Genomic DNA, 16194 nt, shown 5'->3' on the forward strand with positions numbered 1-16194 from the left:
TAGGTAGTCTAACTAGCAGATCTAAACATTCACGAATAAACCTTAGACCATAGTAGAGACTTAGAGACTAGGCTAGCAGACATAAAGACAGAGGGTTCTGCTATGTTTGAGATTCGATCCATGTTTCACAATTATTTCTCTAAAAAAATTCTTTGAGACCTGTGCGAGGCCGCCACCAATCGGAGGCCTTGGTGCCTAGTTTGCCTATGCCTAAGGCCGGGCCTGCTGACATTAATCAATTCAATCAAGGCACTGACTCATACAACTAATCCAACATAATCCTAGAGTAAATACTATTCGTGAACATATATGACGTAATGACTAGAATGCAGACGAATGGGTAAAGCTGAGTGCTTTCCCTTGACCAGATTTGACAATCATGTTTAAATTTAAATACATACATTCTTTATCAGTCTAATTAATGAAAGGAAGGCTTTTTTAAAGATGAAATATGAATATAAACGAGTATAATTAGATCTATATGTATATTATGCAATTTGTAATATTTATCATATTTTTAAAACATCAACATTTTAGGGAGGCAAAAAGGCTTTTTATGTTTTTTTAAAGTATTTATAAAAGATCTCCTCCGCGAAATCTGCGCGCCATGTTTAACTGAGTTCTTCTGTAGACGATTTGGTCTTTTCTATGTCCACCTCAATCGCGACCTCCTTTTCTCCATCCAACTTGGTCTCGTCGATTTCCACGACGTCTGTCTTGACCTCTTCAAGTGGCGCCTTTTCTGGTTCAGGTGCTTGCTTCTTTGGTTTTTTGGTTCGGAGAAGGCATTTCTTGGCTCCAGCAAAAGTGGCACCAGCTGAGAAGATGTAGTCGTAAGACAGACCAGCAAGCAGAGCTCCTGTTATGGGTCCTACCCAAAATATCTGTGAATGTAAAATACACAAAGAACAATGGAGAGTATTTCATTTGTTTGAGACAGAAATATAAAGAAAAGTTTTTTGCTAAATGTAGCGTACATTTTTAAATTGGGGAAAATGTAAAACCACTAATTAAAAAGATATTAATAATCAGGGCCGGATTTAAGTATGTGGAAGCCCAGGGTCGGATTTTATTTTTCAAAAGCTTTAATAAAAATCAACTTAATAATAATTAATATATGAATGCAGGCCATACTTTAAAAGAGAGTACTTGCAAGTTAAATAAAATTTTCCTTCAATTAAAATATTATAAAATATGCATATTTTACGGACCAATGATGTAAATTTTTAGGTTTTATGTAATGTAGGACATCCGGAGCTACTTTGATATATTACGAGCATGTTGAAAGTTAGTTATAGTAGGCCAATAAGCGGAAACTTTTTAACCACGACATCAAAATTTTGTCGGTGAAAATGCGAACAAAATGTTTAAAGAAATGCATAAAGTTAGTGACCCGTCGCAATATAGATTTTTCTGTTTTGTGGGGGACTTCTCTTTTTTTTTTTCAAATACCAAAAGAGGCTTGACATGCCAGTGGGTAGGCTTATGTGTGTGTGTGTGTATGTGCAATTATCAGTATGCGTGTCTGTGAGTAGCCTACTTTGAGTGGGCCACTATTCTCTCAGTGACGCCACCTCGGTGCATTCAGATTAAGTAGACACTGGCTCACATTGTAGTTCATGTCGAGGCTATCACGTGACATCTGTAGCAACAAGACGCCATATGTCTTCTACAGTAAGACACGCAAACTTACAGTCTGTTTACAATATGTCCATCATTTTTATAAAACAAATATTTTCTTTGTTAAATTGTAAATGGAAAAAAAGGTCAAGATTTTATGACATCCTTAGGGAAAATTAAAAGGATTAGCAGATTTTTTAAAATAAACCCACCAGACATCAGATATGATTTATTTGGTGATGATAGTTTAATGAAACTCAACTTATAAATAGATACGCTTATATAGATCTAAAACTAAATAGGTCAAGTAACAGAAACAGCGGCTTGTCATTGCAAGTTTAAGGCAGAGCAATCACTATTTAACGATGAAATCATGAAACCCCATTCAAACATATAGGCTACGCCCATGAACATTTCCAATAGTGTAGGCGTAGTTCTAATAATGTCATTTACGCTTTAGATATTTTAATTCACTACCATTCCGTAGAGCGTGATGAATGTGCTGTGAATACATAAAGCTACAAAGTTGTATGTGTTTTTCTGAATGTTTGCATCACTTGCGGATAAATGTGTGCGTGTTTACAAAGGACTGAAGGAACGTGTGTGTGTGTGAGTTCGCGAGAGAATGTGTAAATGTTCTTTGTAGCCTTGACCTGTTATCAGGTATGTGCCACTTCAGCACTCCACCCCACCCCCTTAACTGTTCTCCCCTCCCCGACAGAGAAACAACACAAGAAGCGTCAACCAAACAAATAAATGTGTTCTCTCTGGAATGGCATCGTAGTTTAGTGAGCAACAACTAGTGAGCCTTGAATGACTCAATGAGAAAGTACTCACGCTCACCACACTCTCAAGGCAAAACCAGGGCCGTTCAGAGGCTGTGGTACACAAGGGAGCAATCTTCAATGCTGTCCTTATAGCCACACTTTTCACCCCCACCACCCCTCTGTAAAATGCAGAGTCTTGTATAAATGTATGGAGTCATTAGCAGATCTAGAATGAGAAATGGAGCATAGGGCCTAAGCGAATTCAAAATCTGAAGTATTCCAAGAGAGAGAAAGAGAGAGAGAGAAAGTAAGAGAGAGAGAAACTCGGATAGAGAAAAAAGGGAGAGAGAGAGAGAGTGAGACGCAAGAGAGAGAGAGAGAAAGAGTTAGTTATATATTTTTTCTCTTTCCTCTAATAGATCTAACTTCTAAGTCTATAATTTCCTGGGTCAAAATTCACCAAATGAACCGCCTGTGGTTCCATGTTTCTTTTTAAATGGGGAGATAAAAACAAAACTAACGCTTCCGGAAGATAACAGCAATTTCTCTCCCTTTTTATGAGATAAGATACAAGCCACGCCTCACTCTCGTTCTTCAAACAATGCTGACACAAGTTCATTGGGAACCAAAATCTCGCCCAAAATTAAAACAAAGACTCGCCCTTTTCTCATCAGTTTTTACTCTGGACTTTTTTCTTTAGACAAAAAAAAAAAACAACAAACAAACAAACAAACAAAAAAAAAAGCCAACAGAAAATCGGCTGACATATAACCGGCGACCGGTACATAGACACATATACAGACTGGACGATAAAGAACAAATTATTATAGGAAACATTTGCGAAACAAATAAATTTGTTAGAGTTATACAGCAGTTATGAGCAGTGTAAAAGTAAAAGTATTTATAGTTGTTTTTTTTCAGCCATAACCTATATAATTAACAGAACCCCTCCTGTATTATTATATCTCTAATCGTGCCTACCAAATCTATGCCAGGCGGGATTTATGATTATCTTTTGTTTTAAAATGTTTTTATTTTAGCTTTTTTGTGTCTTCTGCTGAAAAAAAATCCCTTAATAGATGTATTCAGCTTTAACTTGAATTTTGCCTATGACCTCGCACTAAATGCAAAATCGAGCTAGTTGCCAATTTATCTGATTTTGTAAGAAGAATAAATCTTTTTTTTTTCTCTTTATTACATGTAACGTTATTAATTTTGAATGAATGAATAAGGTTAATAATTATTATTTAAAAAAATATAAGTGTACTCTAAATGAATATATGGAGTGGCTGAGGAGTAAAGTACTTGGAACCGGAAGTCCCGTGTTCGAAATTCTACTCATTATCTCAGAAATGTCATCAAAATATGCTATTAATGATTGAGATCTATCCACCTCACTCTATACTATGGAAATATATAGGACTGTGACAAGGTTTCAATGTTCTACGCGCGTTTAGTCATTGGCAGATGATTTGGAGCTAGAACAGATCAACATTTCGAGTATTTATTGCTTAGACATGAATGACTTTGCTGTCGTTTCGTTTAGACCCAACATTTGCATAAGAAGCTCTGCTGGGTTGGACTAATGGCCAGATTTTTTCGTCTTAGTCGTTCTGCACAAATATTTTCTTTTTGTGGGGTTGAATACCACGACTGAACACATGACTAAAGGCATACATTCAATAGAACATACTGAATAGTATAACTGAAAAGTAGAGCCACTAGTAAAGTTGAAGACAAAAAGATATATTATATTTTGACTTTAAAAAAAAAGCCTGACGAATAATGTCAGTTTGCTATAGCTGAGTATCACGTGACCTGACGTCTAGGACTTAGTTGTCATTAAACAAAAGTCCACTTGGAGGGAAACTTGAGTTATGCAGATTATAAAATCTCGATTTTAATAGACCAAGTAGATTTTTTAAGCAGTTGTGGATTTTATTTTTTTTTAATTCTTTTCTCCCAAAAAAAGAATACAACAGAAATGGTTTCATGTAAACTATGGTCTTTTTCAAAGCAACCATTAAATTATTAATAATAAATGAGATGAATTCCAGGGCATGGTTGAAACGATGTCTCCCACACAGCTTTATGTCCAAAGGAACGACAAGTGCCCATACAATTTGAGGTCAGCGGCGTCGCAGACTCTGCCAGGGTGCAGCACTGAGTGCTGTAATTGTTGCCAGCTCCTGATTTTTCCTCGGGGTTGACTTCTGATTCGTTGGCCATGTTTGGGTATAGACGCAAGACATCAGAGGTTTTAATTCTAGAATAAAACAAAACCATTGCTAGAATTTACGCGTTGTCCTTTTTTTTTTTACAGCTTCTTGATCGAGGGGCGTGGTTGCTGAGCAGTAAAGCGCTTTGCTTCAGAACCGGGATCCGGGGCTCGAATCCTGGTGAGGACTGGGATTTTCAATTGCGGTATCTTCGGGAGCCTCTGAGTCCACCCATCTGTAATGGGTACCTTACATTATTTGGGGAAAAGTAAAGTCGGTTGGTCGTTGTGCTGGCCACATGACAATCTCGTTAACGTAGACCACAGAAACAGATGACCTTGACATCATCAGCCCTAGAGACCACAGAAACAGATGACCTTGACATCATCAGCCCTAGAGACCACAGAAACAGATGACCTTGACATCATCAGCCCTAGAGACCACAGAAACAGATGAGCTTGACATCATCAGCCCTAGAGACCACAGAAACAGATGAGCTTGACATCATCAGCCCTAGAGACCACAAGTTAGTCTGAATGTCTTGATGGACGAAGTTGAAAGGGAGGGAAAGAATTGTATGTGGGAAGCGTGGTCGAGAGGCTAAGTGCGCTTGAACTTGGCTTGTCTTGGCTACCTAGAAGGGGGCTCGAGGTTCGACACCTCGGAAAACCAACTCCTAGATACCCCACTGGTCTACAAATGAGATTGGACCAAAACGCTCTGAGCATGCTATAAGCATGAAAGTAGCGCTATATAAAAGCTATAATAATAAAATAATGTTCTCGTTTTGCCAAAGAGGATGTTGAAGATAATGATGAGGATTAAAAAACAATCTATAGAGAGGCAGAAGAAAAGGGTGTGGCACTGTGCAATGACACATCAGAATAACCGTTAAAGTAGTAAAGTCAGTTAAGTTCCCCTTTCAAGCCCTGTGGTCTATAGATGATGTAAAGAATAACTGTTACATAAATACAAAAAATATCCAAAACATGCAAACATGCATTTCTCAGCATCAGTTACCTCCCTTGTCTGACACATCAGGGTGTTAGAGGCGTTATCTGCCCAGGACATAAGCCACACGGCTTACCTTCTGAGACAGACGCGTGAGATCTAACAATCATAGATGATCATGTTTGTTATTGTTATGATGGGGGGGGGGGGGTTGCCGCCATTTGTCTGGTCCATATTTAAAATAACAATAGAATAAAGAAACTTGATATGAACTAAGAAAAAAAAAGGTTAGATTGAGAAAATATTTCTTAATGTCACTTTTATTTAAGAAATTATTATGTTTAAAATTTCTAAACCAAACTAAAAATGTGTCTTAAAGAGCTAAATATTAAACAATTTTAATAATAATCTCTGCGTGCTGTGAAAGCAAAACAAGAAACGGACTCTTCAAACATCCATGTATAAACAAATGAGTAGTTAGATGAAGAAACAGAACAATTAAAAGCATTAGCCAATTTAAAAAACTGGCATTTAGAGTTAGGCTTTTATTTGATTTCACGAATCAGTTTGTGTTAGGATTTCATTTCTTATAAAAGGAAAAGCTGACTTCACTCCCTATCCTTTGACGTCGAAGTAATTTTTGTGTGTGCTCAGTGGATGACACCATCTTAAAATATGATGAAATACATGGGCTCAACACTGTCTCATCGAACAACGAGATTAGTCTTTATACTTCTGACTCTGCAATTTTATACACTCAAAAAAGAATATGAAATCTGGAGATCTAGAATGAATATAGGTCTACACTATTTTCCATAAAGTTTAAACAAAGCAACCCATTTTAATGTTAAAACCACCAAATGTGAAGGGTGTGGCTAGTAAAACCCAGCAACATTTACCCAGACGAAAGTTTGTGGGAAAAAAACATTTACAATGTGCAACCTGCAAAAATATTTATCTTTCTCTTTTTTTAATAGCTATAAAGTTTTTTGTTTTTTTAAATGCTTTTTAATGTTCTGTTCTAAAACATTGAACTTTCCCATAATCTTGTTGCTGTATGTATTGGAAAGTACAAGTCTTAACACTCAGACTTTATTGTACAGAATTCAATTGTTTAGTTTCTTCTTACCACATATATTAAGTGTTATTGAAAATTTCCATGATAAACAAAACAATGTCAAGGACGCTTAAATGAATTCACGGTTGCCAACTAAATAAAAAATGAACCTTAATTTTATCAATATCTAATACGTTGGAGTTGATCTTTGTAACAAATTTCATTTATTTACGCTAGTTAGCTGCCTGTTATGAAGTTTGTGTTCGTGATAGTGCGTTTCTATGGTGACGGTGGGAAGAGGTTAACGATTGGCTGTGAATGATGCAACATAGGTGGCATTGTCGTCATTTGGTCTTAGGAGAATCAACTTTAGAACGAGAGACTGACATGTCATGTTATTGTAGTGAGTTAGATTTTGTGAAAGAATATTATTACTTAAGTCTACTCCAGTTATTTGCTCTCATATCAACTTGATTTTGTCTCTATTATAAATAAAGTTCTATTTAGTTTTGTTCACAAAGAAGTTGTTCAAGTTTTATTAGGTAAGAGATATATTACGCCTGCAACGTTTTTTTCTATCAGCAGTTTGGTGCTACAAGTCAACGAAAGGTAACAACACTGCCCTTTTTTTGAGAACTAGTTTTATGTCACAGAGTAAAAGTCTAATGTGTTCTCCATATTGAGATGGTTTCGTGCTATAAAGAGATTAGAACATTTTATTCTGAAAAAAAAATCATATTTAACTCTTTCTCTCCGTAATTATCTACCATATTCTGGTGGAATCAACGTTGGTATCGTCAGCTATGAGAGAAAGAGTTAAAAAACATAACTTATCAACAGTTCCTTTCGTTTTGTACACCGGATAGACCAAAAAGCTTGTTATGACTCGTGTTCCTCCATGGATGAAAATCTTCAATAAACATGCGATATGGAAATTCGTAGTTTTCCAATCGGTTTAGAAATGACTATGCGACCAGTGTCTTTATTTAGTTCTACCTAAAATATGACAAGTGTTAAGACAAATCAAGTTAATCTGACTGTCACTCTCCCAGGCGGTATTACTGATCACAACTAAAAAAAAAATTTTTAATAATACTAAATATGGAAATAAATATGAACGAGTTTAAAACAGATTTGTATCTACCATGTATTATAATTATTGATACTTTTGTTTAATTGAAAGAGATTCCAAGAGTCGTTATTTCAGATAGAAACAAAAATCCAGCGAATTCTGAGAGCTCATGTGTTTTTTTTTTCCTTTTTACATTTCATTGAGATTATATAGGCCTAATTGCAAACATAATTAATTAGGGCTAGTTTGTCCTAACAAAAAAACGTCAGGCATAAACTATTTTTAAATATAAATACATAGACTCTATTATAAAAGGTCAGGTAACCTAGTTTACTGTACATTGTATTTCAATACAGTTCACATGAATGGATGCGTTATTGAGATATTGTTAAGGTTTTGGGACAATGAAAAATACAGTTATAATCCTACTTCCTACTTACCTAAAGGGGAGACAATTGTATTGAGGTTAGTTGTACATTGTGCTTTTGCTCAATACTTTTAATGTGCACTTATTTAAATTACATTATATGTGGTTCTTCTATGCATCTACGCTACAAATCAAGTTTATGCTATTAAATTATTCAATACTCTACAGTGGTTTTGTGTTCTTTGAATTTTATCACAGTGTTACGCTCGGGTTTGAGTTCTAGCGTCAGTGGATCTACATCTAGAGATAATGAGAAGGCTACACAAGAGTCACATTTGCAAAAGAAATGCTTTCTGAAACAATCTTTACGTTTAACGGAAACTCTTGGCGGAAATCTCTCCCCCCCACACACACACTATATCTTATGAAACACTCCCACTCTTTCTGCATCACCTCTCTCCCCATCAAACTCATTGGTACAAGATGAAATGACTAAAAGGATGGCTTGTATATTTGAACATGTCCCCCGTGTTCTCAGAACTTGATGGAATGGTGGTGTCGGAGGTGGGATAGAGCGATAAGAAGGCTGACAGTGCTGTTATTTGTTTCCTGGTCTTATCACCCTTGGGCCACTGGCACATGTTCTCTCGTAAATGGAGATTTTAAGATCAAGATGGGGTTATCCCCCTTCTCTTTTTTCACTTCTTCTGATGGTTTCCCTTGTGTGTCTGATGAAGTATGGAATATGGGAGGTAGACAAGGAGTAATGATGGACCATGTTTGAGGGAGGAGTGAGAGGGAGAGGTCAAGTGAAAAGAGAGGGGAGCAATATAAAATTAATGATATGGAAAGGGTGAGGCGAAATCAGAAGTGTGGACGGGGTTTACACAAATGACTTACTTGTTATGTACAAATAGTAGACTATATACAAATCAAAGTTATACGCCCTTTCTATATTTTCAAGTTCTTTCCCCCTGGTAGAGGGCATCAGTGCGCATGTCATAAACTCCTATCCCGCATTCTCATTAATTCTCATTAGTTGTGTGTGTGTTTTGTTCTAAAATGTCCGGAACGTGTTGGCAGATTTGAAGGGAATTTCGGGAAGGAATTGTCGGGTTAGGATATTAACAATCACAAAGTGAACAGATATGGAACGTGGCCCATATAAAAGGTTATCTAACCAACACCCATCCCTTATTTAAAAAATAAATAATTCTAGCTCTATATCTAAATGATCCGCTAAAGGACACTATCCGTCATAATTCTAAGCAGTGGCTATTGCTTCCCATGCTTTTGATAATCTTCGGTAGTGGTGTTATCGTAAAAAGTAAAATACCTTTCAGTCCTTGCAATCTATTGTGCAGACTCCTTTCAGTCCTTGCAATCTATAGTGCAGATCCCTTTCAGTCCCTGCAATCTATAGTGCAGACCCTTTCAGTCCTTGCAATCTATAGTGCAGACCCCGTTCAGTCCATGCAATCTATAGTGCAGATCCCTTTCAGTCCATGCAAAATATAGTGCAGACCCCTTTCAGTCCTTGCCATCTATAGTGCAGATCCCTTTCAGTCCATGCAAAATATAGTGCAGATCCCTTTCAGTCCTTGCAATCTATATTGCAGACTCCTTTCAGTCCTTGCAATCTATAAAGCAGACCCCTTTCAGTCCTTGCAATCTATAGTGCAGACCCCTTTCAGTCCTTGCCATCTATAGTGCAGACCCCTTTCAGTCCTTGCAATCTATAGTGCAGACCCCTTTCAGTCCTTGCAATCTATAGTGCAGACCCTTTCAGTCCTTGCAACCTATAGTGCAGACCCCTTTCAGCCCTTGCAATCTATAGTGCAGATCCCTTTCAGTCCTTGTAATCTGTAGTGCAGACCCCTTTCAGTCCTTGCAATCTATAGTGCAGACCCCTTTCAGTCCTTGCCATCTATAGTGCAGACCCCTTACAGTCCTTGCAATCTATAGTGCAGACCCCTTTCAGTCCATGCAATCTATAGTGCAGACCCCTTTCAGTCGATGCAATCTATAGTGCAGACCCTTTCAGTCCTTGCAACCTATAGTGCAGACCCCTTTCAGCCCTTGCAATCTATAGTGCAGATCCCTTTCAGTCCTTGCAATCTATAGTGCAGACCCCTTTCATTCCTTGCAATCTATAGTGCAGACCCTTTTCATTCCTTGCAATCTATAGTGCAGATCCCTTTCAGTCTTTGCAATCTATAGTTCAGACCCCTTTCATTCCTTGCAATCTGTAGTGCAGACCCATTTCATTCCTTGCAATCTATAGTGCAGATCCCTTTCAGTCCTTGCAATCTGTAGTGCAGACCCCTTTCAGTCCTTGCAATCTATAGTGCAGACCCCTTTCAGTCCTTGCAATCTATAGTGCAGACCCCTTTCATTCCTTGCAATCTATAGTGCAGACCCTTTCAGTCCTTGCAATCTATAGTGCAGATCCCTTTCAGTCCTTGCAATCTATAGTGCAGACCCCTTTCAGTCCTTGCAATCTATAGTGCAGATCCCTTTCAGTCCTTGCAATCTGTAGTGCAGACCCCTTTCAGTCCTTGCAATCTATAGTGCAGACCCCTTTCAGTCCTTGCAATCTATAGTGCAGACCCCTTTCATTCCTTGCAATCTATAGAGCAGTCCCTTTCAGTCCTTGCAATCTATAGTGCAGACCCCTTTCAGTCCATGCAATCTATAGTGCAGACCCCTTTCATTCCTTGCAATCTATAGTGCAGACCCTTTCAGTCCTTGCAATCTATAGTGCATATCCCTTTCAGTCCTTGCAATCTATAGTGCAGACCCCTTTCATTCCTTGCAATCTATAGTTCAGACCCCTTTCATTCCTTGCAATCTATAGTGCAGACCCCTTTCATTCCTTGCAATCTATAGTGCAGACCCTTTCAGTCCTTGCAATCTATAGTGCAGACCCCTTTCATTCCTTGCTATCTATAGTGCAGACCCCTTTCAGTCCTTGCAATCTATAGTGCAGATCCCTTTCAGTCCTTGCAATCTATATTGCAGACTCCTTTCAGTCCTTGCAATCTATAAAGCAGACCCCTTTCAGTCCTTGCAATCTATAGTGCAGACCCCTTTCAGTCCTTGCCATCTATAGTGCAGACCCCTTTCAGTCCTTGCAATCTATAGTGCAGACCCCTTTCAGTCCTTGCAATCTATAGTGCAGACCCTTTCAGTCCTTGCAACCTATAGTGCAGACCCCTTTCAGCCCTTGCAATCTATAGTGCAGATCCCTTTCAGTCCTTGTAATCTGTAGTGCAGACCCCTTTCAGTCCTTGCAATCTATAGTGCAGACCCCTTTCAGTCCTTGCCATCTATAGTGCAGACCCCTTTCAGTCCTTGCAATCTATAGTGCAGACCCCTTTCAGTCCATGCAATCTATAGTGCAGACCCCTTTCAGTCGATGCAATCTATAGTGCAGACCCTTTCAGTCCTTGCAACCTATAGTGCAGACCCCTTTCAGCCCTTGCAATCTATAGTGCAGATCCCTTTCAGTCCTTGCAATCTATAGTGCAGACCCCTTTCATTCCTTGCAATCTATAGTGCAGACCCTTTTCATTCCTTGCAATCTATAGTGCAGATCCCTTTCAGTCTTTGCAATCTATAGTTCAGACCCCTTTCATTCCTTGCAATCTGTAGTGCAGACCCATTTCATTCCTTGCAATCTATAGTGCAGATCCCTTTCAGTCCTTGCAATCTGTAGTGCAGACCCCTTTCAGTCCTTGCAATCTATAGTGCAGACCCCTTTCAGTCCTTGCAATCTATAGTGCAGACCCCTTTCATTCCTTGCAATCTATAGTGCAGACCCTTTCAGTCCTTGCAATCTATAGTGCAGATCCCTTTCAGTCCTTGCAATCTATAGTGCAGACCCCTTTCAGTCCTTGCAATCTATAGTGCAGATCCCTTTCAGTCCTTGCAATCTGTAGTGCAGACCCCTTTCAGTCCTTGCAATCTATAGTGCAGACCCCTTTCAGTCCTTGCAATCTATAGTGCAGACCCCTTTCATTCCTTGCAATCTATAGAGCAGTCCCTTTCAGTCCTTGCAATCTATAGTGCAGACCCCTTTCAGTCCATGCAATCTATAGTGCAGACCCCTTTCATTCCTTGCAATCTATAGTGCAGACCCTTTCAGTCCTTGCAATCTATAGTGCATATCCCTTTCAGTCCTTGCAATCTATAGTGCAGACCCCTTTCATTCCTTGCAATCTATAGTTCAGACCCCTTTCATTCCTTGCAATCTATAGTGCAGACCCCTTTCATTCCTTGCAATCTATAGTGCAGACCCTTTCAGTCCTTGCAATCTATAGTGCAGACCCCTTTCATTCCTTGCTATCTATAGTGCAGACCCCTTTCAGTCCTTGCAATCTATAGTGCAGATCCCTTTCAGTCCTTGCAATCTATAGTGCAGACTCCTTTCAGTCCTTGCAATCTAAAGTGCAGATCCCTTTCAGTCCCTGCAATCTATAGTGCAGACCCCTTTCAGCCCTTGCAATCTATAGTGCAGATCACTTTCAGTCCATGCAATATATAGTGCAGACCCCTTTCAGTCCTTGCCATCTATAGTGCAGACCCCTTTCAGTCCTTGCAATCTATAGTGCAGACCAATTTCAGTCCATGCAATCTATAGTGCAGACCCCTTTCAGTCCTTGCAATGCAGACCCCTTTCTGTCCTTGCAATCTATAGTGCAGACCCCTTTCATTCCTTGCAATCTATAGTGCAGACCCTTTTCATTCCTTGCAATCTATAGTGCAGATCCCTTTCAGTCCTTGCAATCTATAGTGCAGACCCCTTTCATTCCTTGCAATCTGTAGTGCAGACCCCTTTCATTCCTTGCAATCTATAGTGCAGACCCTTTCAGTCCTTGCAATCTATAGTGCAGACCCCTTTCAGCCCTTGCAATCTATAGTGCAGATCCCTTTCAGTCCTTGCAATCTATAGTGTAGACCCCTTTCATTCCTTGCAATCTATAGTGCAGACCCTTTCAGTCCTTGCAATCTATAGTGCAGACCCCTTTCATTCCTTGCTATCTATAGTGCAGACCCCTTTCAGTCCTTGCAATCTATAGTGCAGATCCCTTTCAGTCCTTGCAATCTATAGTGCAGACCCCTTTCATTCCTTGCAATCTGTAGTGCAGACCCCTTTCATTCCTTGCAATCTTTAGTGCAGACCCTTTCAGTCCCTGCAATCTATAGTGCAGACCCCTTTCAGTCCATGCAATCTATAGTGCAGATCCCTTTCAGTCCTTGCAATCTATAGTGCAGACCCTTTCAGTCCTTGCAATCTATAGTGCAGACCCCTTTCAGCCCTTGCAATCTATAGTGCAGATCCCTTTCAGTCCTTGCAATCTATAGTGTAGACCCCTTTCATTCCTTGCAATCTATAGTGCAGACCCTTTCAATCCTTGCAATCTATAGTGCAGACCCCTTTCATTCCTTGCTATCTATAGTGCAGACCCCTTTCAGTCCTTGCAATCTATAGTGCAGATCCCTTTCAGTCCTTGCAATCTATAGTGCAGATCCCTTTCAGTCCTTGCAATCTATAGTGCAGACCCCTTTCATTCCTTGCAATCTGTAGTGCAGACCCCTTTCATTCCTTGCAATCTTTAGTGCAGACCCTTTCAGTCCCTGCAATCTATAGTGCAGACCCCTTTCAGTCCATGCAATCTATAGTGCAGATCCCTTTCAGTCCTTGCAATCTATAGTGCAGATCCCTTTCAGTCCCTGCAATCTATAGTGCAGACCCCTTTCAGTCCTTGCCATCTATAGTGCAGACCCCTTTCAGTCCTTGCAATCTATAGTGCAGACCAAATTCAGTCCATGCAATCTATACTGCAGACCCTTTTCAGTCCTTGCAATCTATAGTGCAGACCCCTTTCATTCCTTGCAATCTATAGTGCAGACCCTTTTCATTCCTTGCAATCTATAGTGCAGATCCCTTTCAGTCCTTGCAATCTATAGTGCAGACCCCTTTCATTCCTTGCAATCTGTAGTGCAGACCCCTTTCATTCCTTGCAATCTATAGTGCAGACCCTTTCAGTCCTTGCAATCTATAGTGCAGACCCCTTTCAGTCCATGCAATCTATAGTGCAGACCCCTTTCATTCCTTGCAATCTATAGTGCAGACCCCTTTCATTCCTTGCAATCTATAGTGCAGACCCTTTTCATTCCTTGCAATCTATAGTGCAGATCCCTTTCAGTCCTTGCAATCTATAGTGCAGACCCCTTTCATTCCTTGCAATCTGTAGTGCAGACCCCTTTCATTCCTTGCAATCTATAGTGCAGACCCTTTCAGTCCTTGCAATCTATAGTGCAGACCCCTTTCAGTCCATGCAATCTATAGTGCAGACCCCTTTCATTCCTTGCAATCTATAGTGCAGACCCTTTCAGTCCGTGCAATCTATAGTGCATATCCCTTTCAGTCCTTGCAATCTATAGTGCAGACCCCTTTCATTCCTTGCAATCTATAGTGCAGACCCCTTTCAGTCCATGCAATCTATAGTGCAGATCCCTTTCAGTCCTTGCCATCTATAGTGCAGACCCCTTTCAGTCCTTGCAATCTATAGTGCAGACCAATTTCAGTCCATGCAATCTATAGTGCAGACCCCTTTCAGTCCTTGCCATCTATAGTGCAGACCCCTTTCAGTCCTTGCAATCTATAGTGCAGACCAATTTCAGTCCATGCAATCTATAGTGCAGACCCCTTTCAGTCCTTGCAATCTATAGTGCAGACCCTTTCAGACCTTGCAATCTATAGTGCAGACCCATTTCAGTCCTTGCAATCTATAGTGCAGACCCCTTTCATTCCTTGCAATCTATAGTGCAGACCCTTTTCATTCCTTGCAATCTATAGTGCAGATCCCTTTCAGTCCTTGCAATCTATAGTGCAGACCCCTTTCATTCCTTGCAATCTAAAGTGCAGACGCCTTTCATTCCTTGCAATCTATAGTGCAGTCCCTTTCAGTCCTTGCAATCTATAGTGCAGACCCCTTTCAGTCCATGCAATCTATAGTGCAGACCCCTTTCAGTCCATGCAATCTATAGTGCAGACCCCTTTCATTCCTTGCAATCTATAGTGCAGACCCTTTCAGTCCTTGCAATCTATAGTGCATATCCCTTTCAGTCCTTGCAATCTATAGTGCAGACCCCTTTCATTCCTTGCAATCTATAGTTCAGACCCCTTTCATTCCTTGCAATATATAGTGCAGACCCCTTTCATTCCTTGCAATCTATAGTGCAGACCCTTTCAGTCCTTGCAATCTATAGTGCAGACCCCTTTCATTCCTTGCAATCTATAGTGCAGACCCCTTTCAGTCCTTGCAATCTATAGTGCAGATCCCTTTCAGTCCTTGCAATCTATAGTGCAGATCCCTTTCAGTCCTTGCAATCTATAGTGCAGATCCCTTTCAGTCCTTGCAATCTATAGTGCAGACCCCTTTCAGTCCATGCAATCTATAGTGCAGACCCTTTCAGTCCTTGCAATCTATAGTGCAGACCAATTTCAGTCCATGCAATCTATAGTGCAGACCCCTTTCAGTCCTTGCAATCTATAGTGCAGACCCTTTCAGACCTTGCAATCTATTGTGCAGACCCCTTTCAGTCCATGCAATCTATAGTGCAGACCCCTTTCAGTCCTTGCAATCTGTAGTGCAGACCCCTTTCAGTCCTTGCAATCTATAGTGCAGATCCCTTTCAGTCCTTGCAATCTATAGTGCAGACTCCTTTCAGTCCTTGCCATCTATAGTGCAGACCCCTTTCAGTCCTTGCAATCTATAGTGCAGACCCCTTTCAGTCCTTGCAATCTATAGTGCAGACTCCTTTCAGTCCTTGCCATCTATAGTGCAGACTCCTTTCAGTCCTTGCCATCTATAGTGCAGACCCCTTTCAGTCCTTGCAATCTATAGTGCAGACCCCTTTCATTCCTTGCAATCTATAGTGCAGACCCTTTCAGTCCTTGCAATCTATAGTGCAGACCCCTTTCATTCCTTGCAATCTATAGTGCAGACCCCTTTCAGTCCTTGCAATCTATAGTGCAGATCCCTTTCAGTCCTTGCAATCTATAGTGCAGACTCCTTTCAGTCCTTGCAATCTATAGTGCAGATCCCTTTCAGTCCTTGCAATGTATAGTG

General features: G+C 40.0%; 1 protein-coding gene across 1 annotated transcript in view; it reads right to left on the bottom strand.

Moving 5' to 3' along the window:
- Positions 1–470: 470 nt before the first annotated feature.
- LOC106052870 (aquaporin-5-like) overlaps positions 471–16194 on the bottom strand; it is a 42123-nt gene continuing 26399 nt past the window's right edge. Inside the window, exon 6 of the mRNA XM_013208330.2 lies at positions 471–884. Within this exon, the coding sequence (XP_013063784.2) occupies positions 612–884 (273 nt within the window). The 3' untranslated portion in view covers positions 471–611. The remainder of the gene's footprint in view (positions 885–16194) is intronic.

The sequence above is a fragment of the Biomphalaria glabrata genome, chromosome 7 (genome assembly GCF_947242115.1).
Source record: "Biomphalaria glabrata chromosome 7, xgBioGlab47.1, whole genome shotgun sequence".
Taxonomy (NCBI): domain Eukaryota; kingdom Metazoa; phylum Mollusca; class Gastropoda; family Planorbidae; genus Biomphalaria; species Biomphalaria glabrata.